The 24,343-nt window shown below is 41.0% G+C and overlaps 2 protein-coding genes across 5 annotated transcripts in view; one reads left to right on the top strand and one right to left on the bottom strand.

The window, feature by feature from the left end:
• Positions 1–17,647, bottom strand: part of WASHC5 (WASH complex subunit 5) — a 64,234-nt gene extending 46,587 nt beyond the window's left edge. The window contains exons 1-8 of the mRNA XM_011718648.3: positions 17,468–17,647; positions 8,893–9,201; positions 8,292–8,437; positions 7,562–7,646; positions 6,836–6,936; positions 3,933–4,125; positions 1,544–1,696; positions 186–299 (exon numbers count right to left, since the gene is read on the bottom strand). Of these exons, the coding sequence (XP_011716950.1) occupies positions 186–299; positions 1,544–1,696; positions 3,933–4,125; positions 6,836–6,936; positions 7,562–7,646; positions 8,292–8,437; positions 8,893–9,078 (978 nt within the window). The 5' untranslated portion in view covers positions 9,079–9,201; positions 17,468–17,647. The remainder of the gene's footprint in view (positions 1–185; positions 300–1,543; positions 1,697–3,932; positions 4,126–6,835; positions 6,937–7,561; positions 7,647–8,291; positions 8,438–8,892; positions 9,202–17,467) is intronic.
• LOC105468466 (NSE2 (MMS21) homolog, SMC5-SMC6 complex SUMO ligase) overlaps positions 17,645–24,343 on the top strand; it is a 271,642-nt gene continuing 264,943 nt past the window's right edge. The window contains exon 1 of one of the 4 annotated variants that reach the window (XM_071067839.1): positions 17,645–17,754. The gene's annotated coding sequence lies outside the window, so the exon portion shown is untranslated. Of the gene's footprint in view, positions 17,813–24,343 lie in introns of all 4 variants that reach the window. The other 3 variants (XM_071067837.1, XM_071067838.1, XM_071067836.1) reach the window with 3 other exon arrangements.

The following is a 24,343-nucleotide window of genomic DNA, read 5'->3' as shown; positions in this document are numbered from 1 at the left end:
TACCATGTAACTTAAAAACCTACAATTACCTATGTTATTCTAACCTATAAAATTCGCCTTTTGTTAATCATTGAATTGTCTAAGTGAATATCTTCCAAATTCCTTGGGAAATCTACTTAAGTTTATTTGTTACTTCATAAACTAGGCCTGCAGTTATTAGAGAATGTCCCCAGATTAGAACCTACCTGTTCTCTGACATTTGAAAGGTCCAGGGTATTATTTAAAGCAGTTTTTGCAGCTTTGTAAGGTTCCCAAGCATCTACTAGATTAACTGTGATTCCCATGTAAATACTAATTACCTGAAAGAGGAGACATTCAGTATCTGTTAAATTCCTACTCACTTCAAGGCAAAGGGTTGTATACATAAAATGTTATAGAAGGCAATACCCACTCCATGTTTAAACTCCATTCCAATGAAAAACCAAGATTTTCCAAATATATAGGTAAGTGTTCCTGATTGTTAAGTAAGTGTTCCTGATTGTTAATTCATGTTAATAGGTATAAAGATCTCTTTACACCTATTAACGTTTCTTTTTGAAATTCTCTATTGTGTAATATTAATGTTTTCTCACCAGTTGTTTTATTGGTTGGCAATTGCCTGGGATATCTTTTTTAAAATCCCTTCATTTTCAGTATGCCAGGTTATTTTTTCAGGTGTGTATCTTACGTGTTTCATGTAACTGGATTTTGGTCTTTCTTAATAATAAATATGTTTTTAATTACAGTATCATGGTCAAAACTTCTTTATTAAACTTAGGAACATGAAGCCACACTATCAGTGTGTTCCTCTTGGTTGCTCAACTCTGAGCTCAGTAATATGATTCACAGTTGGCCAGGAACCATCACTTCCTAATGTAGGCTGTTCTCATACTACCAATAAATTGAAGGGCCCTCATAACAGATAGTTAATGTGATTCAATAGCTGATACAGAAGCAGAACAAAATCTGCTACCTGCGAATATAATCCAACTCCCTGCATTTTGTTAAAGCCTCTTTGTTTTCATATATTTCATTTCATATATATTAAGTATGAAGCAAGCTTTATTCCTATAAAAATATTTGTAAATGAAACAATGCTTACAAAGGTACAAGTATATCCTTGCAATAATATAAACTCTAGTAACCCCACTACAGTTAGCTTATAGGTAAAACTTTATTATTAAAGTGAAATTCCTATTCACAAAGTGACAAATTAGATGAATTCGGCTATCTTAGAATCAGAAAATAGAAAAGAATAAACAAATTCTTACAACAACTTAGTTGTAATCTCTGTAGCTAAAGCAAGAGATATTTTAATAAATGATTTAATCTTGACAGTATCCATTTTGGAAAAAGACTAGTGGGTTCTTCAGGAAATTTTACTGACTCATTTATTCCTTCATGTTCTAATTATAAAATTCTCAAAACACTTAGAGCAACTTTACCTATGTGATGTTATGTCCCATTATTTACAACATTACAACCTCTGGGTTAAAGGCCAAAAGAATGGGAAGTTAGTTCTCTAACACATTTACTGTAGAGGAAAAAAATTAGCAATACTTGCCCAATTATCTGGAAAGTATTTATCCACTATCTCTCTCATTTTTGCTTGATGGGTGTGAAGAATGGAAGGCTCAAAGTAGAGAATCACGTACAGCATGGCAGCTTGGTTTGCCAGGGCTGTGCTGCGATGCTCCGGCAAAGGATACGCTGAGACCTGCAATGTCAAGACGACACCCCGAGAAAGCTGTTGGCAACATCTGCATGTAGACATGCTCGAATTAAACTCTGGTTATAAGACACATCAGTTTCTCCAAAGCCCATCACCTTTCAGGATCCTGGACACTGGAAGCCCTTCTCAGACTGTGCCACTGTTTGCCAAGGTCTTCTTTCTTATCCGTAACTCCATAATATCCTCTTCTTCCAGCCCTTGACTACTGCAATTCTAAGTCTTTTCTTTTAAAAAAAAAAAAAAAAGAAAAAAAAAAGTCCTATCCTTGTGTCTCCCACCACTTGTTCATTTTTGTATCTTTCCCATTGCAGACAACGCTTAGAACTGACAGGCTCTACTCACTGTTGCTATTTTCTCACTTTCTGTTTATTATTCAACTCACTGAAATTTCACCTCCACCATTATCCCAGTGGAATTCCCTAAGGTTGCTCATGACCTCACAACCATCCAATTCGATGCCTTCTTTTTAAGACTCTCAACTCTCACTTAAATTCTCTGAGGAGTGAAATCTCTCCTCCTCTGGTTTCCTAGATACCACTCTCTCTTCTCAATCTCCTTTGCTGAGTCCTCGGCTTCCGCCTTTTAAACGCTGGTGTTCCCCAGGAGTCCATCCCCTCGTGTACTAGAAATTTTTGGATGCACAAAGCACATATCACCTTGAGCTACCACAAGCAAAAAGGAGATAAATTGTTTTAAGGACAGACATAGCCATGTCACATGAAACCTGCAGGCAGGAATGTGGCCAGGCCACAGGAAGGGGCCGGGGCTGGGAACCGGAATGCCTTCTCTCTTTCTCCCCTTGATGTGTCAGCTCAACTTTTCTCTCCCTCCAGGCTACTCTCCATATACATGGCAGAATGAGGCCATGTATTTTGTATGTTGTGGATAAACCCCAATCCAGAAACTGTTTCTCAGGCCCAATTCCAAATTACCTGGAGACAGAATCTGATCCATCAGCCGTGACCAGGGATGGGGGAGGTGCAGGACAGAGAGTGGGGTGGACACACAGCACAACCGCAGCTTAACCCTTGTGCTAATAAAGATCATGGGGCAAGGAGGAAATGGAAACACCTTGCCTTCAGAAGGATGTGGAATGAGAGGCATTCAGGAATGAGATGCTTTAAATTCACACAGACCAAATTGAAATTACAGTTCTGCTACTTAGTAACAGGAACTTGAGGAAAGTATTTAAGCTCTCCAAGTCTTATTTTTCTCAACAGCAACACGGAGATAATGCCATCTACTTTACAGGGCTATTGTGAGGAACAGAGAAAATGGTATAGGAACAAAACCTCCTTTGTGGCTGGTTTGGACTGAATTCTCAATGAATGGCAACAATTATTATAGAGACCTGGCATCTGTGGGTAGCTTCTGATTTTGAATTGTCTTAAAACAACAACAACAACAACAAAAACCCTCTTATTTATACTTAACATATTCACACAAAAACCTAACAAGCTACCTAAAGAACTGCACAGATCAGGTTCATTCTGTGATAAATGATATCCACAGTTATCACAGGCCTCTTTACTCCCTAATCATAATTTTTATAAATATTTAAAAATACAACATCTAAAATTACGTTTTCTTCAGAACAATGAAGTCAAATGGTAATTTTCTTTGGCGTTTTTTAAAAGGAAGTGAATACTACACACACTGGCAAGGGGAGAGGGATGATTTTCAAATGCTGCCTGATCTTTACAGCCTTGCTCAGACTGCCTCCTTTCCTGGCACTCCTCTTACCTTCCTTCTGTCACCTGTTGTGACCTTGCTGCCACTGCTGCATGCTCTAGTGGCACCCTGTGCTTCCCCTAAGATGACACCCATCTTGCTTTACTATAATCCTGTCATCTGCCTTTCCTAAGCTACAAGCTCAGTATGGGCAGGGACACGGCCTGCCTTCCTCGGTGATGGGTCCCCAGCACCAAGCACGTGAATGGGCACATATCACACACTCAATAACTATTTCTTGAATGAATGACTAAAAGAATGCATCTTCTTCCCAACAGCTCAAATCCCATCTTCACCTGGAAATCTCTGATTCTGCCAAAATTAATAACCCTCTTTCCTTTATCATCCTGGGGCATAGCTCAAAAAGTTTTAAAAGGTTCTAGCTGCTTTTACTCTTTTGGGAAGGAAGGAAGGAAAGGCATAATTAAAGAGGGAAGTGAAATCAGTCTGTTAAACAGTCTTAATAGGTCTTAACAGATTTAATTCCCACCTGGTTGTAAATATCATCAGATCTCAGTCGACCAATGACCATACTGGTGAAGGATTCGTTGATAGGCACTCTCTGGAAATAGCTCTCGGGATAGTTGGGTGGTCTTTTGGCACCTGGTTGGCTAGAATAACCTGTACTTCGAAGCAGCTTACAAATATCATCCATATTTGAATCAGCAGAAGATCGAGCAGCACTGAGTCATATTCACAATGGGAAACAAAGGCCCAAACCACACATATTAGAAACTGAACAGTCCAACAAAGCAGAAGAATTCCATTCTACTTTGACTCAATATAGTTTCAGATATGACCATAGGTCCATCTCTATCCTCAAGATTCACAATTATGTGTATGTACATGTGTGTATATATGTATTTTTTTTTGAGATAAGAGTCTTGCTATGTATGTACATATAAACTTTTTGTTTTTGTTTTTTTGAGATGGTGTCTTGCTCTATCACCCAGACTGAAGTGCAGTGGCATGATCTCAGCCTACTGCAACCTCTGCCTCCAGGTTCAAGCAATTCTCCTGCCTCAGCCTCCCGAGTAGCTGGGACTATAGGCATCCATCACCGTGCCTGGCTAATTTTTGTATTTTAGTAGAGATGGGGTTTCACCATGTTGGCCAGGACTGGTCTTGAATGTCTGACCTCAACTGATCTGCCCACCTCAGCCTCCCAAAGTGCTGGGATTACAGGTGTGAGCCACCATGTCTGGCCTTGAAATTATATTTTTGAAAGCCTGCTTAGAAGATAGGTATTCGTTCTATGTAAAGGTCCATAATCCCTTTTCCAAAATCCTTGGGACTGGATTTGTTTCAGAATATAGCATTTCTCAAATATAAGAAAGCAATATGGCATATAGATCATATACAATATAACACTCCAGCAGTGTCTGAATTGGCATCCCATGATCAACATAAGTGAATAATTCCGGATGAAAATTTATACATATTTACAAAACTGAGTTAAGTGAAGACTACACATAGCCTCACACCTATTCCAGGCAAGTTTTGACTCCAAACGATTTCAGGTTAGATCAGGTTTTGCTGCCAAATGAATTACTATGTATATGTACATGTGTGCTGTGTGTGTACTCGTGTATACATATTTTTTTCAGAGCTCTTTGGATTTGAAAATTGTGGGTAAAGAATGTGAACCTGACATTTTACAAATTAAAAAATAATTTTAAAATATTATGTCAATTTAAAGTGAAATCTATACTTTTTTCTTGGCAAGCTGTTCCTTCTACAGAGATCTAATAAACAGGTCTGTGATTTTTCCGGGTGGAATAGTAAGCTCTGAAAGAAATGAACTAGATTCAAAGAATCTTAGACTTGGAGATGACCTGCTATTCGCTGTAAGGATCTCTTTTGCCACGACTGTGACTTGGAGGTGTTCAGTGTCACTTCAATAATGAATGCTCACATTCTAATGAATTAGCTGTTGTACCAAAGGGGACAAAGCCATATTTTCAAAACTGGGCTTGATAAGCCAATAATTTTTTCTTCTTCTTTGCACTGTCTATAGTTTTTGTTTTTCCAGGTACTCTCAGAAACATAGGAAAGGCCATTCAAATCTCATTTTTAAAAACATGGATGTTAAAACAGCTTGGTCAAACTGACATGAATGAACACTGCTAGAACACTCCCTTCGCACTCTGATGCAGCTGAAAGGAAAAGGCTAGTTGAGAAGCCTAAGATTAATTTCCTGCTGAGGACACAGTGGTACCTGGTATTGCCGAAAATATAATGTCCCCAAAGAACCCCCTTCTCCTTGTCTATTTTGTCCTAATTTTTAAGTTTGAAAATGTTAATTCTACTCCTTACATCTTTAGCTCAAGCTCCTAACTGACTCCTCCTTATTGACACTTTCTTCTCTGAATCTTGACTATTTCCAACATTGACCTGGTATTCCATTTTTAGCTCATTCAACAAATTGAAAACCTGTGTGTTAGACACTAAAATTAAAAAGTTGGTTAAGATGGCTCCTGTTTTCAAGACCTTACTTTCCGAAGAATCACAGTTCCGTATAGAGATACACGACAAATGATTTGTGGATATGTGCTATTGCTTGATTTGTTTTTGTTTCTATGTAAATATGGGAAAGAATTCACTTTCAACCTGACTCTGAATGACAACTTTTCTAAGTCATCAAACTGAAAATGACAACAGAAAGCACACTCCTTTCTTTATATCTGCCAAGGAGTAATATTTGAAAATGTAAACAACAAAAGCAAAAACAACCTTCATTAGATTTCTAATATTCTTTGAAATTTAGCCTCAAGGTAAAGAAAGTTCACAATTCAGACTCCTTTTTAAAATTGGAGTTATCATTACGGACAGCATAATCCATACCTCTAATAATCTATAATACATAGAATATTTTATATATAATATATAGATTATATAATCTATAATCTATTATGAAATATACTATGGCGTAATTGTTATAGTCCTACAACATGCTCACAAGAGATAAGAATCTTATATTTTTTTTTTTTTGAGACATAGTCTCGCTCTGTCACCTAGGATGGAGTACAGTAGCGTGATCCTGGCTCACTGCAACCTCCACCTCCCGGGTTCAGGCGATTCTGCCTCAGCCTCCTGAGTACCTGGGATTACAGGTGCCCACCATCACGACTGGCTAATTTTTGTAGTTTTAGTAGAGACACGGTTTCACCATGTTGGCCAGACTGGTCTTGAACTCCTGACCTCAGATGATCTACTGGCCCTGGCTTCCCAAAAGTGTTGAGATTACAGGCGTGAGCCACCGTGCCTGGATGAATCGTATACTTTCTTATGTATTCTTGGATTACTGCTGTTTACAGTAGAAGAAATATGGGGACATACACCGCATTTTACTAACAGCAGTGTTTTGGAAGTGGAGTCCTAGCCCAGGAATACCTGTATCGGTAGTAAGAAACCAGCATCCTCTCTCTGACTTCTCCTTCAATCTTTTGGTCAATGACCAGTAGCATAACTCCATATAAGTACAGTGCTTCACACTAAGAAGAGAAGAGGACAAAAGCCAAAATCACTAGATTATACATTCTTAGGGAATAAAGTCGGTAATCATGAAAAATATCGCTTTGCTCACACTTCTCCAAAAAGTTTTAGATTTCAAGGAAAAGGTAGGTTTCCTCCAAAGAGCTCTTACCTTCTTGCAGAATGGGACTTGAAAAGTTTATGTGAAATAGATATTAATTCATAGTGATAATCTTTCAGTTGACCTATTTTGGCTATTTTGCTTGGGACACCAAAATAGCATCCTACTCATCATAAAGTCATTCACTTCACCATAAAGTCATTCACTTATTCAATAAGCATTTCTTAAATGGTCAGTATGTACTAGGTACCAGGACAGATGGCTGGGATGCAAAAAGTAAAGAAGACAGAATTCTTACACCGAGGAGGCTCATAACTTCCACATAACTTTTCATTGTTTTAAATTCTGTTCAAAGTCTACGTTCTAAACTCAGATATGGACCTGCCAGTTAGAAGATAATTAAAAGCTCATTTTGCTTCTCTTTAAAGAATGGTATTTCATTTATATTTATGACTTAGAAGAAAAAAAAGGGATACTATGTTTGAAATTCTTGAATTTCATTTTAAATAATCACTATTACTTACCAGAAGTTGTTTTCCATCTTCGTTGAGAAGCACAGTTTCTAAGGTTTGCTGAATATAAACCCCTTCATTGAGATCATCTAGATATCTAGAAATAAAATCCCAGAGCGAGTTATTAATTTATAATAGAAACTTTAACATCTTTAAAGGAGGAAAGATTTTTAAAAGATAAGGCAAGACGCCAGGCATTCTAGCCTTCCACTAGTTCATGGTCCTTCACGCTCTTAAGAATACAGTCTTATAAACTGATTTAGGGCCACAGTTTGATATTTATGGCTGTTCCAAGTAAAAGAAATATTCCCTAGTCCTGATTTGTGAATTACAAGTATCTAGGAGTAAAGGCAGAAGAACATGGAATATCTAGTTTAAAAGTTAATGAGTAATGAATTCTTAAGAACTGTATAAGAGACAGAAAGTTAATGATAAAAATAAGTTCTTTTTCCCACTTTTCACATAGAATACACTAGAATATGATAATAAATAATAGGATTGGAAACTATATGACTTAGTATAAACTAAGTTTATTATGACACCTCACAAAAGCAGGATATTATAGTAAAACTTTAAAATTCTTAAGATGACCAGTGCCACAGGAAGGAATAGACAACTTTATACGGCATACACTAAATTAGGAAATTTTATAGTAACTCAGAGAGATTTACACGTTGTTGTGTGTCCTTTTCCCTCTCCACTATTTACCACCAGAATAAGCTGTTACTAAATTGATCAATACCTGTTTAAGTCTACAATATATTTATGCACACTTTGAAATGCTAAATAAAATCTGGTCACAATTTCTATGTTGTTTTCACGAAATTCTTCATCTAAATCCTGTAGCTCTGGCTTACAGTCCAGTTTGCTTTCCCATAATTCCGGACCCTAAGAAAAAAAAACACACATGAAATGTCAATAAAAGCATACTTGTTGGTGACAATTTCCAAATAGTCTTTTAAAAACTTGTTCTTATGTTCTTAAACATCCTAAACTTAAAGCGGAGCAACAGAAAGTAATGAAGATAATAGAAGCCTAGATGTAAAATCCCTTTGAGATAAATGAATTTGAATTGGACCCAAGATTAGCATGCTTTTAAGTATGGGGCCCTTCAATGTGAAATGTCAAAGTTACGTTTTAAAAATACAATTATATTGTGTTAGGGCTTTCACATAATACCTTCAACTTATTTTCAAGTTAGTAGCTAACATTACGTTTAGTCCAGAAGCTTTTCTCTTTAGCTTTTTCCATAACTACTTAACCTTACAGAGTTTCATGGTTCCCAGAGAAAACACGTTTTTGTAGAAAAGACAACAAATAAAAAAGCTATTGAGGAAGATTACCTTAAAATAGCTGAAATCAAATATGATATCTCCATATTTCTGTTGATCAGCTCTGTCTTTTAACCTGAACACAGCAGGAATAAACTCAGAGAGCCTCAAAAGTTCAGCAATGATGGCATTACCACAGGAAACAATCCTTAGGATTGCTTGGCCACAGAGGTTGTTCTCGGCTAGAAAGTCCAACATTGTGAGGAGGACCGACTATTCTGTGCGTGGACACTGGGGATGATTAACCGGCCTTAGAGCTGGTGTCTGTAGATTATTAGATGAAACCAGGTGTGCAGAGAGATTGGCTGCTCCATAAAGAACCTGTATCCCCCAAAAAAGTGTGAAAATCTCAGTTTGTTTAAGGAAGCACATGTGTACACATAAAAAACACATTTTTCTCCCAAACTCACTAAAAAAATTGTAAGAAATAATGAGTTCCTTTATAGGGGAAAGGGTATTTATCTGCCACTCTCCATATTTTCCATGTGGAGGGGCTTTGGTAGATTAACACTCTTCGCCTCTTCTTCAACATGTTAGTCACTTCTCTTGGGAAAAAGATATGATACAGCTCATCTCTGAGCTAGGGAGAAGGAACCACTGGGCATGTGTGGTTCCAATGTACCCTAATTATACAAGCTATCTTCTACTACTCAATAGATTGGCAAATAATTTCAAATACTATAAAGAGAGCTCAGAGACAAATCCCTGTACATCATTTTGAGGCATTTGTCCAATTATTTCCCAGAAATGGAACTGCAAGCTTAAGCTATGAACATGTCCAAGATTCCTTTTAAAATTACAGATGCTAAGTTCTACAAAATTCTGTGAAGATAATTTATAAATACTAAATCAAACTGGTCCAAAAGTCTCACAAAATTCAGTACTTAGGTGTCTAGTACTGTTAGCAGAATCCATTACTTGTTTCTCTTGTATTCCAATGTACTCTCTGAGCATGGTTAGATCACTTAGCATACTGAATATTATTGTTGCTTACAGCTCATTCTGAAAGTTCTTGAAGGCAAGGATTGATCTTTACCCAACCACTCCTTGCTGAATATCTCTTTGCCAGGCTGGATATGAAGACGTTTAGACAACTCACCTTCTAGTCCAGTGGTTCTCAAGCCTGGCTGCATAAGGGAATCACCTAGCATTTTAAGAGTCTGGTAAGTAGGTTAGAGGTAGTCCTAAGTATCTCTGTTTTTAAGAATCTCCCCAGATGATTCTGATGTGAAGCCAGGATCATTAAAATAGTAGAGAATGACTAGTCTTGTGGAAAACTGCAGCAAGTAAACAGGAAATTAACAATATCTATCTTTGTGCCCTTTGTGCTGAACTCATTCCTTGGCATTGACAAGTAAAAGGAGTGCCTGAATAACAATACTAGGGGCCGGGCGCGGTGGCTCAAGCCTGTAATTCCAGCACTTTGGGAGGCCGAGACGGGTGGATCACGAGGTCAGGAGATCGACACCATCCTGGCTAACCGGGTGAAACCCCGTCTCTACTAAAAAATACAAAAAACTAGCCAGGCGAGGTGGTGGGCGCCTGTAGTCCCAGCTACTCGGGAGGCTGAGGCAGGAGAATGGCATAAACCCGGGAGGCAGAGCTTGCAGTGAGCCGAGATCTGGCCACTGCACTCAGCCTGGGCGACAGAGCGAGACTCCGTCTCAAAAAAAAAAAAAAAAAAAAAATACTAGGATTGCAAGAGGAGTGATGTCTGTCCTCTCTAGCTGCCTGCTATACTGTTGGAGAGAGAAGCCCTGAAGAAGAAAAATATCAGAGAGATGAAGGGCTTGAGTGTGTCATTACAATAAAGAAATAAGAAGTGTAACATACATTTAATTGTCAGTATGGAGCATTTACTAGGTGTTCTGTTGGGACAGGTATTCTTATAGTGGGTGATCTTTAGTAAAGTGACATCTAGGAATTCAGGGCTAGAGAAAGAAACCTAGCATCTAAAAGGAATGACCTATTTTAGTATGTAACACTTAAAAACTTTTCTATGGTAAATGACTTAGAAGATGGATTTGAAATCCAAACGGCAGACACAGGGTTGATTTCTAAAACATGCAAAGGGATCTCACAAGCTGTCAAAGAGAGAACATGGAGAGAAGGGGAGGCGGGAGCCAAGTAAAAAGGAAAATGGAAAAAAAGATGTCACCAGGAATGAAAACCAACCAATCAACAAAACATACATGTGACGTTTTCCTGTACACATAAAAGTCTTTGAGCATGTCACTACCCAGGCTGTGCCTTCTAAGCATCTTCTGTAACACACAGACTCTTGATAAAACTGCTTCCTGACCCGTCCCTTTCCTTCCCACTAGCTTCCTCCTACAGCCAGTGCAGAGAGCAGGGGTGAGCAGATGGTGGAAGGCGAAGGGTGACTGGAGAAGGAAGCAAGACTTACACAAATGAAATAACTCCTCGGACTTGATGAGGTTTCAGAAAGTTCTTGAAGTAGGTAATTTGTCTTATTAGGCTACTACTTCTTACATTCCCCCTCTGCCCACAGACTTGAGTACCCTTCTTGTTCAGGTCTGTGTGCCTTACCCTGCAACAATCATTTTTCTTAGTTCTAGGGGCTAGGAAAGCAATTTGATTATAATAATGTGGTAACTGGTTTCCAAAGATGGCTCCCAACAATTCCTTGCCATTAAGTCAGCACATACAGCACCTTAAGTGAAGGGCTGAACCTTATTTTCCCTCTCAATGAGTCTGGATTGCGTTTGTTTATTAGTTTGCTGGGCTGCCATAACAAAGCACCACAGACAGGGTGACGTAACCAAATTTATTTTGTCACAATTCTGGAGGTAAGAAATTCAAGATCAAAGTGATGGTAGGACTGTTTTCTTCTCAGGCTTTTCTCATTGGCTTGTAGTAGGCTATTTTCTTCCTGTATCGTCACATGGCCTCCCCATTGTTCATTTCTTTTTATAGAGATGGGGGTCTCACTATGCTGCCCAGGGGAGTCTCAAATTCCTGGGCTCAAGCGATCCTCCCATCTCAGCCTCCCAAAGTGCTGGGATTACAGGCATGAGCTACCAAGCCTGGCCCTCCTTTGTAAATTTCTGTGTCCAAAGTTCCTCTTCTTAAAATGTATGCATCCAAAGTTCCTCTTCTTAGAAAGACACTAGTCATATTGGATTGGAGCCCATCCTAGTGGTTTCATTTTAACTTAATCACCTCCTTAAAAATCCTGTCTCCAAATACAGTCACATTCTGAGGTACTGAGTGTTAGGAATTCAACATAGAAATTTTGGAGGGACTCAACTCAGCTCATAACAGTTTATGTCTTCCTTCCTTCAACCCAAAGAATACTGTAGAAGTAACTCTCTACCAATTCTAGGCCTAAACCTTGAGAAGGCCTGGCAGTATCTCCTTTTGCTCTCTTCAGGTGTCCAAAGCTGCCATGTCAGATGTCTGGGTATCTTGCTAGAGAGATCACAGGAGTTACAAAGAGGAAAGACCATGCTGAGAGGGAAGAGTCCTGACACAGAAGAGAATGAAGAAAGCCAGCAGACAGCAGAAACCGAAGCGCCGACGTGTGACTTGGGTTGACCTGGTCTCCTCAGCCCCCCAGCTCTTGAAATCTTCCTAGTTGAAGTGCTAGACATAGAAGGGAAGAGGCTATTCGGCTTCTGCAGCCAGCCAAGCCCTCTGTGCCTTTTCCCAATTCCTAACCCACAGGATCATGATAAATTTTTAAAATATGGTATTGTTTTGGGCAAATAAGCCTTGGGGTAATTTGCCATAGTGCTGACATTCAGTTTTGAGGACTAACAGTACGAGTTGTCAATTTAAACAGCATGCTGATGTTGTTACTGTGATATTTCATTTTCTATAATGCTGTGCAATATAGTCATTGCTTTTGTATAATAATGTCCATGTAGCTATTTCTGTATTGTACTACTGCGTTTTCCTCCAATCCCCATCTTTTCAGCTCTCTGCTTCCACTGATTATTACACTTTCCTTATAGGAATTGTGCCATTCATCTTATCTTTGGAAAAAGAGAGCTATGTCCTAAAAACCACTAGAAGTCGGTGAGGGAACAAGAAGTAGGTGAGGGAACAATCTTTAGAAATGTTTTTAGGCCTGGCAACAGTGGCTCACACCTTTGATCCTAGCACTTTGGAAGGCCAAGGTAGGAGGAATGCTTGAACTCAAGAGTTCAAGACCAGTCTGGGCAATAATAGCGAGACCTTGTCTCTACTAAAAATCAAAAGAATATTAGTCAGGTATGGTGGTGTGTGCCTGTAGTCCCAGTGACAAGGGAGGCTGAGATGGGATGATTGTTTGAGCCCTGGAGGTTGAGGCTGCAGTGAGCTGTGATAGCGCCACTGCACTCCTGCCTGGGCGAGAGTAACACCTTGTCTCAAAAAAAAAAAAAAAAGATTTTCTCACATGTCAAGTATAGGAGATTCTTGCTATTAAGTATAGTTCATGTCGGCCGGGCGCGGTGGCTCAAGCCTGTAATCCCAGCACTTTGGGAGGCCGAGACGGGTGGATCACGAGGTCAGGAGATCGAGACCATCCTGGCTAACACGGTGAAACCCCGTCTCTACTAAAAAATACAAAAAAATAGCCGGGCGAGGTGGTGGGTGCCTGTAGTCCCAGCTACTCGGGAGGCTGAGGCAGGAGAATGGCGTAAACCCGGGAGGTGGAGCTTGCAGTGAGCCGAGATCCGGCCACTGCACTCCAGTCTCGGCGACAGAGCAAGACTCCGTCTCAAAAAAAAAAAAAAAAAAAGTATAGTTCATGTCTGAAAAATGCGAGAGTGATTACAAAACATGGGAAAACATTTCATAAAAAGGAGAAGAAAAAGTTTTGATTGCAAATGTATCTTGACATTTATGAAAGTGAGCTTTATATATCAGGCTGTGATAAGTGCTGTGAAGAAAAAGCATAATAAAGGATGGAGCATATGCTAGTTTCCATAGAGCACCTCGGGCAGAAGTCAGAAGGAAATAAGACAGCAAGCAGTATGGATATCTGGGTAGGGTCAGCAGCTTCTAAAGTGGTCCCTAATGATCTCTGCCTCCTGATATTCATGTCCTATGTAGGTTCCTTCCCTTGATTATAAGCTGACTTACTGACTCCCTCCTAAAGAGGAAAATAGGGCCAGGTGTGCTGGCTCATTCCTGTAATCCTAGCACTTTGAGAGGCTGATGCAGGCGGATCACCTGAGGTTAGGAGTTCAAGACCAGCCTGGCCAACATGGTGAAACCCTGTCTCTATTAAAAATACAAAAATTAGCCGGGCATGGTGGCATGCACCTGTAATCCCAGCTACTTGGGAGGCTGAGGCAGGAGAATTGCTTGAACCCAGGAGGCGGAGCTTGCAGTGAGCCGAGATAGCACCAATGCACTCCAGCCTGGGTAACAGAGTGAGACTTCATCTCAATAACAAAACAAAACAAAAAAACCAAAAGGAAAGGAAAGGAAAAAAATAGGATAGAAATGAAAGATACCACTTCTGAGATTAGAAATTGAAAAGACTAACTCCTGGCTTGGTCATCCTCTCTAGCTTGCTAGTCCAGGGGAAGCAAGGTGTCATGGTATGATACAGCCCTGTGCAGGAGCCCATATGACAAGGAATTCAGCCTTGCCAAAAACCACCTGAGTGAACTTGAAAGTAGATCCCTATAATCCCAGTCCAGCCTTCAGATAAGACCATAGCCCCTTGTTCCCAGCTTGACTGCAATGTTCTAAAAGCCCCAGAGCCAAAGGCAGCCAGCTATGCCCTACCCTCCTGACCACAGATACTATAAAGCTTATTGTCTTAAGCCACTAGGTTTTGGCATAGTTTATTATGCAGCAATAGATAATGATCCTGAGAATGGCATTCCAAGCAGAGGTTACAAGTAAGTGCAAAGGCCCCAGGGCAGGAATGTGCTAGACGGCCAGCAAGGTGCCTAAAGTGGCTGGAGTAGAGTCAGCTAGGGGCAGAAACAGAAGAAGTAGACTGGACTGCGTCTGAGAGCCAAGAAGCCACTACAGCTGTCTAGAACTCTCATGAAGGTACCCTCTGATACACATTAAGGCATACATTATTAACAAGTTCTTTTAGTTTCCTCTGTGATACTTGCTTGTTAAATCACACTGATCTCTAACAGGCTGAATTTCAGATAATTTCATTTCATTTTCTCCATGGATATGGTCTGGCTTGGGAAAGGAGAGAGGGAAAAGGGAAATAATGGACAATGGGCAAAACAGTCACCTCCTAAAGCCCTCTGAAGACCACCAAACTAACCCAGAAGGTCTAAGTAGGATGAAACTTTACACCAGGAGAGTCCAGTCTTTGTCTTCCCTGGGCCATAGTGGAAGAAGAATTGTCCTGAGCCACACATAAAATACACTAACACCAAAAATAGCTGATGAGCTTAAAAAAAAAAACACACACACACACAAAAAAACTCATGTTTTAAGCAAATTTACAAATTTGTCTTGGGCCACATTCAAAGCCATTCTGGGCCACATGCAGCCTGTGGGCCTCAGGCTAGACAAGCTTGCTCTAGACTCATGAAGAGGAGGGCAAGCGATGATTAACAGGTCCAAGAGCTACCTGATTTTGGATACCATGACAGGGCAACAATGTAGACCTGGGAAAAACATCTTAAAGCAAAGTAACATTACCTTCCCTTTACTCTACTCTCTCCCAACATACAGAAGGACAGACAGACTCAGCACCTGCATGCACACATTCAGGGAAGCTTCAGTCTGGGATAACGACAGAAATCAAGACTTTCGTGTGTCAATCTCTTATTTTAATCCTTAGGTCCTTACTCAAGAATTACATTGTAGACAACTTTAAAAGAACATGAGAAGGATAATAATAATCAAATATGTTTGGCAATAGTAAAACAAATATTATGGGTCTTTATTACCTACATAAATCGCCTTTCTAAAATTCAATATATAAACTTTATATTAAATTTTTAACGCGAAAGCAAAATATGTTATATTTAATATACTTTTAGTGAAATGAACTCACTGCTTGTAATCTGTTTGGCCCCATGAAGGGCACTTGTGTTTTCTATTTCTAATAATGCAAGCATCTCCTGCTAAGTTTTTGAAGATGGAAGAAGTTAAAACAAGATTAAATGAAAGAAGGAAATCACTTAGTTACATTTTACATACTAGACCTCCTAACCTGGACTAGTTATATTTTCCATGTAACAAATGGAATTTCCATAATTTGCACAAATATAATTTGGCTAGAGTAATTGTTAAATAGCCCCCTCGTTGGCTGAAGGACTGGTCCTGAAGAACAGAATCTAAGAACCATCATTAAAAATGCCTAATCAAGTTGCAGCTAAGAGGTATGTGCATGGCTTTACAAAGTGTTAAGACTCAGTTAAGTCTTAAAAAACCACTTTAGAATTAGGTCCAATTAAACTCTGTAGAAGAAGCTATGGTAAATTATCCTTTCAGAGGTTCTCTTCGTGCTAGGGATTAAGAAAACTTGAAGATCAGCTCTCTCAATACAGGCTGTATTACTATCGGCATGAAATCCAGAGATCCCACTATATTTTCTTATTTTCTTTTACAAGCGCCAGTAACTTCATTTTTAAGAATCTGGCGTGGAACTGTGATTTTCAGTTTGGGAAGTAATCCTAATCAAAAGACATGCTTTCAAGAATGAGGCATGGCATCATTATACCAATTACCCAGAGTGCAGAATAATATTTCTTAAGGAAATCGAATTGTCGTGGACAAACACTGTTTACCCCCTTCAGAGGACAAAAGAAGGTAGGTCTATATTTAGCCTTTCGCAAAACCTCAGTTCCATAAAGGAAGCACTGATCTCCACAAATCCATTATCACAAACAAAATATAATGGTTTTCGGTCAAAATAAATGCAAGCTGCATATGTTTTCCAGAAAAGTTCTGACATGAGGCTGAACCTGAAAGGCAGGTGAAGGACAATTAGAGAAGGTGTCCCTTGTTGTGCACAAAGACAGGAAAACTTCTCCCTCACTACCCTTCACCTATGTTTGAGGGAGCTCCATGCGCTTGCAATCAGGAGACCCAGTTCTACGACTCTGTGACTTTTTTTCTTTTTCCTGTCCGATCATAGAGGAATCAGGGCCTTGGGAACATTTCCCGCCCCCCCGCAAAATGCAAAGGATTTTGGCATTAGCACAGGTGAAGGCATTAAGACGCAGCGAGCAGCAATGACTTGCCCAAACTCACAGCCCATGGCATAACTAGAATGCAAATCCAGGTCCGTCAGGCTGTAAAAGTCCTCACTACTAGCCTTTCAGATTTCTCAAAAGCAAAGAGAGAAATAACGACGACATCCACACAGCAGTGTTCCCGGAAACTTGGAAGGATGAGATTCGGACCAAGCAGCCAGCTGAACGGTGCTTCCTAAAGCGAGGAAGGGGTGTGCAAAATGATTTCCCCCTAAGCGGAGACGAAGAGCTGGACTGCAGCCCCCGCCCCAGAAAGCCCCTAAGCCCTCCATCCCGAGTCCCCCGTCCAGGCTGCACGCGACGCTGGAGACCTCCCCAGGGCCAGCGCGGCCCAGCGGGGAGGTGAAGGGGGCCATGCAAAAATGGGGCGCGCTCATCCCATCCCCACTCACCTGTCAGCCGGGCCGCGCCAGCGGCGCACGCGCAGGGCAGGAGGTTGCGCGCGGAGTCGGCACCCAGGTTCCACCCCTCCCTCACAGCGGCGGTCCTCTTCTATCCCCAGTCCCGGACCTGGAACGGGTCAGAGCCCGGCTTCCGCCCCTGACTTCCAGGACGGTCACATGACCGAAGCGGCGGTGAGCAGGGAGGGGCATCATGTGACCACTCGCCGGCGACGGATGATGACGCAAGAGCCCGCGCTCACTTTTCAGCTACAGGCGAAGGGGGCTGAGGAAAGGAGGTGAGTACAAGTAGGGGAAGTTGGGGTGCCACCAGACGGAGACAACTCGGACAACCAGGTAGGGAAGAAGCGGGGGACGGCAATGGGGAAGGTGGCGGGAATTGTCGCCTCCCTCAGGGACACTCCCGGGACCCCGAGCCGGGAATTCGTCGACCTGGATTATGGTTGTGGCCCTTTTCACGCCACAGTAGTGAATCTGGGACAGTTTACCCTCCTGTCCGAGGCGCCATCTCTCCATCCGTTAGCCCCAAGTGTGTAAGGGCAAGATCACGAATTTTTGATCCAAATAGATGTGGTTTGAACTGACTTTAAAAGTAAGGCCACGGGAAGGTCGTTTGAATAAACTCTCTGGACCTCAGTTTCCTCTTCACTTATGTAGATTGCAGTGAGAATTAGCGATAAGGAGAATGAAGTGCCAGGACACCAGTTTATGGCATTCTGTAGGTGACCGAGAAATGATGATGTCTGTTATTTTTGTAACTCGCCAAATCTTTATTGGTCCCCTATTTTGTGTGAAGAACTGCTTTATATGCAATAGAATATGTCAGGGTTCTAGTTTAAGGAGCTTTCAGTGTAAAGAAGCTGCAGACATGTGAGCAAATAGTTGTGATGAGTTTCATAATGGGAGTGTGTTGTGTACATGTGCATGTGATAGGAATAATGGTAGCATGAGGGAGGGAACAAGCAATTGTATGAGAAGGATTCAGAGAGAAGGGTATATCCTTGCATGCTGAAAAAGGAGAGGCAGCTCTGGCTGACTTGTACAAGGTTCCCGTGGATTTAAAGGAAGTCAGCATATTGTCTATAAATAACATGCAGAGAAAAAACTCAGGAAATGCACAACTTGTTCTAAACTTTCTTGGAGATCATAGGTATTGGGAAGAAAAGATCAGTGTTATTACATGGGAAGGGATCCAAGAGAGATTGATTTAAACCAGTTATTCTCAACTGATGCGCTATTGACATTTTAGGCCAGATAATTTTTTCCTGTGGGGTGGGGGTGAGGGCTGTCCTGTGTATTGTAGGACGTTTGAGAGTATCCCTGGCCTCTGCCCACTAGATGCCAACCATAATGTCTACAGATATTGCTACATGTCCCTTGGGAGAGGGGTAAAATCTTTCTTGGTTGAGAACCACTTAAACCAAGCCATGAGAGATGGTGTCTTAGTCAGTGTGGGCTTCTATAACAAAATGCCATAAACTAGGTAGTTTACGAACAACGGAAATTTATTTCTCACAGTTCTGGAGGCTGAAAAGTCCAAGGTCAGGGTGCCAGCAGATTTAGTGTCTGGCAAGGGCCTGTTTCCTGGTTCATAGGTGGCTTCTTGCTGTGTCCTCACACGGTGGAATGGCAAAGCAGCTCTCTGGAGCATCTTCTAAAAGGGCACTAATTTTATTCATGAAAGTGGGCCTAATCGCCTCCCAAAAGGCCCCACCTCCTCATACCATCACCTTAGGAGTTAGGATTTCAACATATAAATTTTGGGTGACACAAACATTCAGACTTTAGCATATGGGTAAGATGTGGGCAGATAGAAAACTGAAGAAAGAGCCTGGTGCGGTGGCTCACACCTGTAATCCCAGCACTTTGGGAGGCCAAGGAGGGCGGATCACTTGAGGTGGGGTGTTTTGAGACTAACCTGGTCAACATAGTGAAACCCTGTCTCTACTAAAAATACAATAAATAAATAAATAAATAAATAAATAAAATAACCAGTGTGTTCTGGCGCACACCTGTAATCCCAGCTACTCAGGAGGCTGAGGCAGGAGAATCCCTTGAACTCAGGAAGCAGAGGTTGAGGTGAGCCGAGATCATGCCACTGCACTCCAGCTTGGACGACAGAGCGAAACTGTCTCAAAAAATAAATAAATAAAAAGAAAGAAAACTGAAGAGATGGTTTTCTCACGGTGGGAGCAGGATGAACAAAGTCCTTTTTTCCTTTTTGGAGACAGCGTCTCACTCTTATTGCCCAGGCTAGAGTGCAGTAGCATGATCATAGCTTACTGCAGCCTTGGACTCCTGGACCCAAGGGGTCCTCCCACCTCAGCCTCCCAAGGGGCTCGGACAATAGGTGCAAGCCACCATGTCTGTGTTGTTTGTTTGTTTTTTTTTTTGAGATGGGGTCTCGCTGTGTTGCCCAGGCTAGTCTTGAGCTCCTGGCCTCAAGCAGTCTTCCTGCCTTGCCCTTTCAAAGTGCTGGGATTATAGGCATGAGCCACCACGCCCAGCCTGAACAAAGTCTGGAGGTGAGTTCAAGAATATTGAGTATGAAGGGGAGAAGGAAACACGAGAGCTGTGCATCTGACTGAAGCAGTTTATTCATTTATTGATAGTTTCAGAGCACTTGCTGTTTATGAAGCACTGCGAACATCTTGCAAGATAGTCACTAACAAAGTAGAGTTACTGCCAAAGGCTATAATTATATCAAAGAGGGTGCTGTTAGAGTCAGAGAAAGGAGTTGTCTTTGACTTGTACTTAGCTGTATTTATTGGGAGGAATTGAGAAAAGTATGTCTATTCCATCTTTCTGCACCATCCATTGTCTTTGCTTTTCAATTCAGTCTGTCTTAATCTTTTCCCTACTCCAGAATTACAGAAAAGCATGGTCATGTTTTCCTTGGTCCTCTGCAGGAGTGAAGTTTCACTCAAGTAATGTGAGTTTTGCATTCAACCAAGTAGTGACAACTACTGTTTGGTATATACTTTCCATTTATACTGGATTGCATTAATCTTCATAGATATTGTGTCTTTGTTCAAGCTACCATAACAAAATACCATAGACTGGGTGGCTTAAACAACAGAAATTCTGGAGGCCAGAAGTTCAAGGTGAGGTTGCCAGCATGGTTGAATTCTGGTGAGGACTTTCTTCTTGGCTTGTAGATGGCTTCTCTCTTTATGTGTCTTCACGTGATAGGGAGAGAGAGAGAGAGAACAGTTCCTGCCGTCTCTTCATTTTCTTCTCTTTTCTTTTCTTTCCTTTTTTTTTTTTTTTTTTTTTGTTCTTTTGAGACAGGGTCTTGCTCTGTTGCCCAGGCTGGAGTGCAGTGGTGTGATCATGGCTCACTGCAGCTTCAACCTCCTGGCTCAAGTGATCCTACCACATCTCCTCCTGAGGAACTGGGACTACAGGCCTGCACCACTACATCCAGCTAATTTTTTTATTTTCAGTAAAGACAGGGTTTCACTTTGTTGCCCAGGCTGGTCTCAAACTCCTGGGCTCAAGCCAACCTCCCAGATTGGCCTCCGAAAGTGCTGGGATTATAGGCATAAGCCACCTTTCCGGCCAGATTTTAGGTAGTCAGTACGCATGTGCCTAGTGCCTATCATATTGCACAGTGCAGATCATAGAACATTTTCATCACAGAAAGTTCTATTGGACAATGCTCTCTAGACACTTTAGACTTATACTAGAATCAAGACCGACTAGAAAACAGAATACTTCTGCTGATCATGGTGTCTCATGCCTATAATCCCAGCACTTTGGGAAGCAGAGGCAGGAGGATCGCTTGAGCTCAAGAGTTTGAGACCAGCCTGGGCAACATAGGGAGATGGTCATCTCTACTAAAAATTAAAAAAAAAGAAAAAAAAAATTAGCCAAATGTGGTGGTGCACACCTCTGGTCCCAGCTACTTGGGAGGCTAATGTGGGAGAATCACATGAGCCTGGGAGGTTGAGGCTGTAGTGAGCATGATCATGTCACTGCACTCCAGCCTGGGTGACAGAGCAAGACCCTGTCTCAAAAAAAAAAAAAAAAAAAAAGAAAACTGAGGCCGGGCGCAGTGGCTCATGCTTGTAATCCTAGCACTTTGGGAGGCCAAGGCAGGTGGATCACTTGAGGTCAGGAGTTTGAGACCAGCCTGGCAAACATGGTGAAACCCTGCCTCTACTAAAACTACAAAAATTAGCCTGGCATGTTGGTGGGTGCCTGTAATCCTAGCTACTGGGAAGGCTGAGGCAGGAGAATTGCTTGAACCTTGGAGGTGGAGGTTGCAGTGAGCCAAGGTAGCGCCACTGCACTCCAGCCTGAGGGACAAGAGCGAAATTCTATCTCAAAAGAAAGAAAGAAAGAAAGAAAACTGAATACTTGAATTATATCATTTGGTCCTGGCAGGTTTGTATTTTTTTTATTAATAGTACTGTAACAAGTAAACCCCACAAGTCTAAATGGCTTTGCCCAGTTGAAGTTTCTTTCATGCATGGAGCCTGATAGGTGAGTAGTTTTCCTCCAAGTAGTGATGTAGGGCCTTGAGCTCCTTCCATCTGGTAATTCTCTATCATCAGTGTGTAGCTTTACTAAGGTCACTGTGCTTGCCTGCATCAAGCTATCAAATGGGAAAGTGTGGGTTTTTGCAGATTAGGCCTGGAAATGGCTCACATTTCATTGCCTTGGGTGCAGTCATAGGCCACACCTTACTTCAAGAAAGGCTGCAAAATGTGGAGCATATATAGGCATATGACTGGGTTGAAGAGGAAATGGGTTTGGTGGCCACCTAGCAGTATCTGTCACAAGTGTTTTGTCCTTAGCCTGCCCTGATAAATAGTCTCAAGAAACAGTCCTAGAAGTTTGCTATTGCATTTACTGTAAGGATATTTTCGAGGATTATTTTTTTCAGTGTAACTCATTATCTCATATATGATGATCCATACTTGCCTTGATTGCCATGGAAAGCTTTATTTTTTCTTGAGTTCCTAGTGTTCTTTTTTTTTTTTTTTTTAAATGGACAAAGTAACTGCCACTTTTTATTTTGATTGTTAGGAAGCTTACTACCAAATGTGTATTACAAGTATAGTACTGTGTGGAATCCTTTTTTTTTTTTCATATGGAGTCTCGCTCTGTGATCTGAGCTCACTGCAACTGCCGCCTCCAGGGTTCAAGCAATTCTCCTGCCTCAGCCTCCCGAGAAGCTGGGACTACAGGTGTGCACCACCACACACAACTAATTTTTGTATTTTCAGTAGAGATGGAGTTTCACCATGTTGGGTGGGCTGGTCTCGAACTCCTGACCTCTAGTGATGGACTGCCTCGGCCTCCCAAAGTGCTGGGATTACAGGTGTGAGCCACCACGCCTGGCCCCCTGTGTAGAATCCTAAAGTGTGCATGACTGCGTTATAACTTTCTTATATGCTTGGTTTGCCCTTAAATTTCTGTTTTTTGATCCTAGTTTTCTGAATTTATATTTTTCCATCTTTTTGTGTATGTTTGTATTTATATTGTGTAAAATGTCTCAACTTGTTTGGTATAATACAGTGAAATTGTAAACAAGCAGTCTTTTTCACCAAAATGCAAATGTTGGAAATCATCATTGGCTTTTATTCCTATTTGTATTTTTTTCTTTTTTGGTGTAAAACTGTAAAATCCCAGAAAAGAACACAACAAGAGCCCTTGTTTTATCACCCAGATTTGAACATCTTTAACATTTTGCCATATTTGTTTCAGGTCTTGATTTTTAAGACAAAGTTTTGAAAATACATAGAGCTCAAATTTCCTTGATGACCCCTAGACCCAACTGGAGTGATTCTTTATCCTGTACTTAAGGCCTTCTACACTATATTCCCAAAGAATGAAATCCAGTTATCTTCCCATTCCTTTGTCCCTGTGTGCCAGGCAAAGGGAACTCATCTCATATTTTATTACCGTATGACCTTTTTTCATCTCACTGCTTCCTTCATCTGAACAGCTCTCTCTGATAATTTAGGCCTCTCCAAATCCTGAATACCTTTTATGGTCCAGCTTAAGTGCCTTCGTTTACATGAAGCCTATGTCTCCCCTGTTGTTCCTATAATCCTTTCCTTTCTTCAACATCGTAGCATAGTGGGTTTGTGTAATCGCTTTCTTTTTTCAACTTCATAGTACTTGGTTCATTCTCTTAGTATGGAACTTGTTCTCTGCCAAGCCTGTTTCGAGGGGTTGTGGTAGAAAGCAGTTATATTTATTCTGGAATATCTAATAGTTAAGGTTATGTGAAATGTATGTTTTAAGTCTTGGTGAAAAGTAGAATTTCTGATTTGAAAACATGTTTACATTATATTGTAGAAAGCTTTGGATACTGTGCTAATTATGTTGAATTTTATTATATAGGCAGGAGGGAGTTAAGACCAACCCTTCCTGCTTTTTTCTGTCTTTATTACTGGCATCTCTGTCTTATTAGCAAGTTCAAAGACCTTAAGGTGAAGCATGCCTGGGTTATTAAAGGACTAGCAATGGCCAGATAATGTAGAACAGTGGTCTTCAAAGTGTGATTCTTGGATCAGCACAATCTACATTACCTGGAAATTTGTTAGAAATGCACATTCTTCGGTCCCTTCCCAGATGTACTGAATTAGAAATTCTGAGGGTGAGGTCCAGCAATCACTGTTTTAATGGATCCATCAGATGTTTCCAATACACTGACTCTGCAAATCTCCTAGATACATCTGAGTTAGAATTACATAGAGGTCTTGTTAAAACAGACTGTTGGGGCCTGAGAATTTGCATTCTAACAAGTTCATAGGTAATGCTGGTGACACTTGGTCAGAAGCCATTTGGGGAACCACTATTGTCAGTTATTATGAAGCTCTTTGGCCATTACTCCCGGTGAGTCAGGAAGTC

This window comes from Macaca nemestrina, chromosome 8 (genome assembly GCF_043159975.1).
Source record: "Macaca nemestrina isolate mMacNem1 chromosome 8, mMacNem.hap1, whole genome shotgun sequence".
NCBI lineage: Eukaryota > Metazoa > Chordata > Mammalia > Primates > Cercopithecidae > Macaca > Macaca nemestrina.
This window is presented reverse-complemented; position numbering and strand designations above follow the sequence as displayed.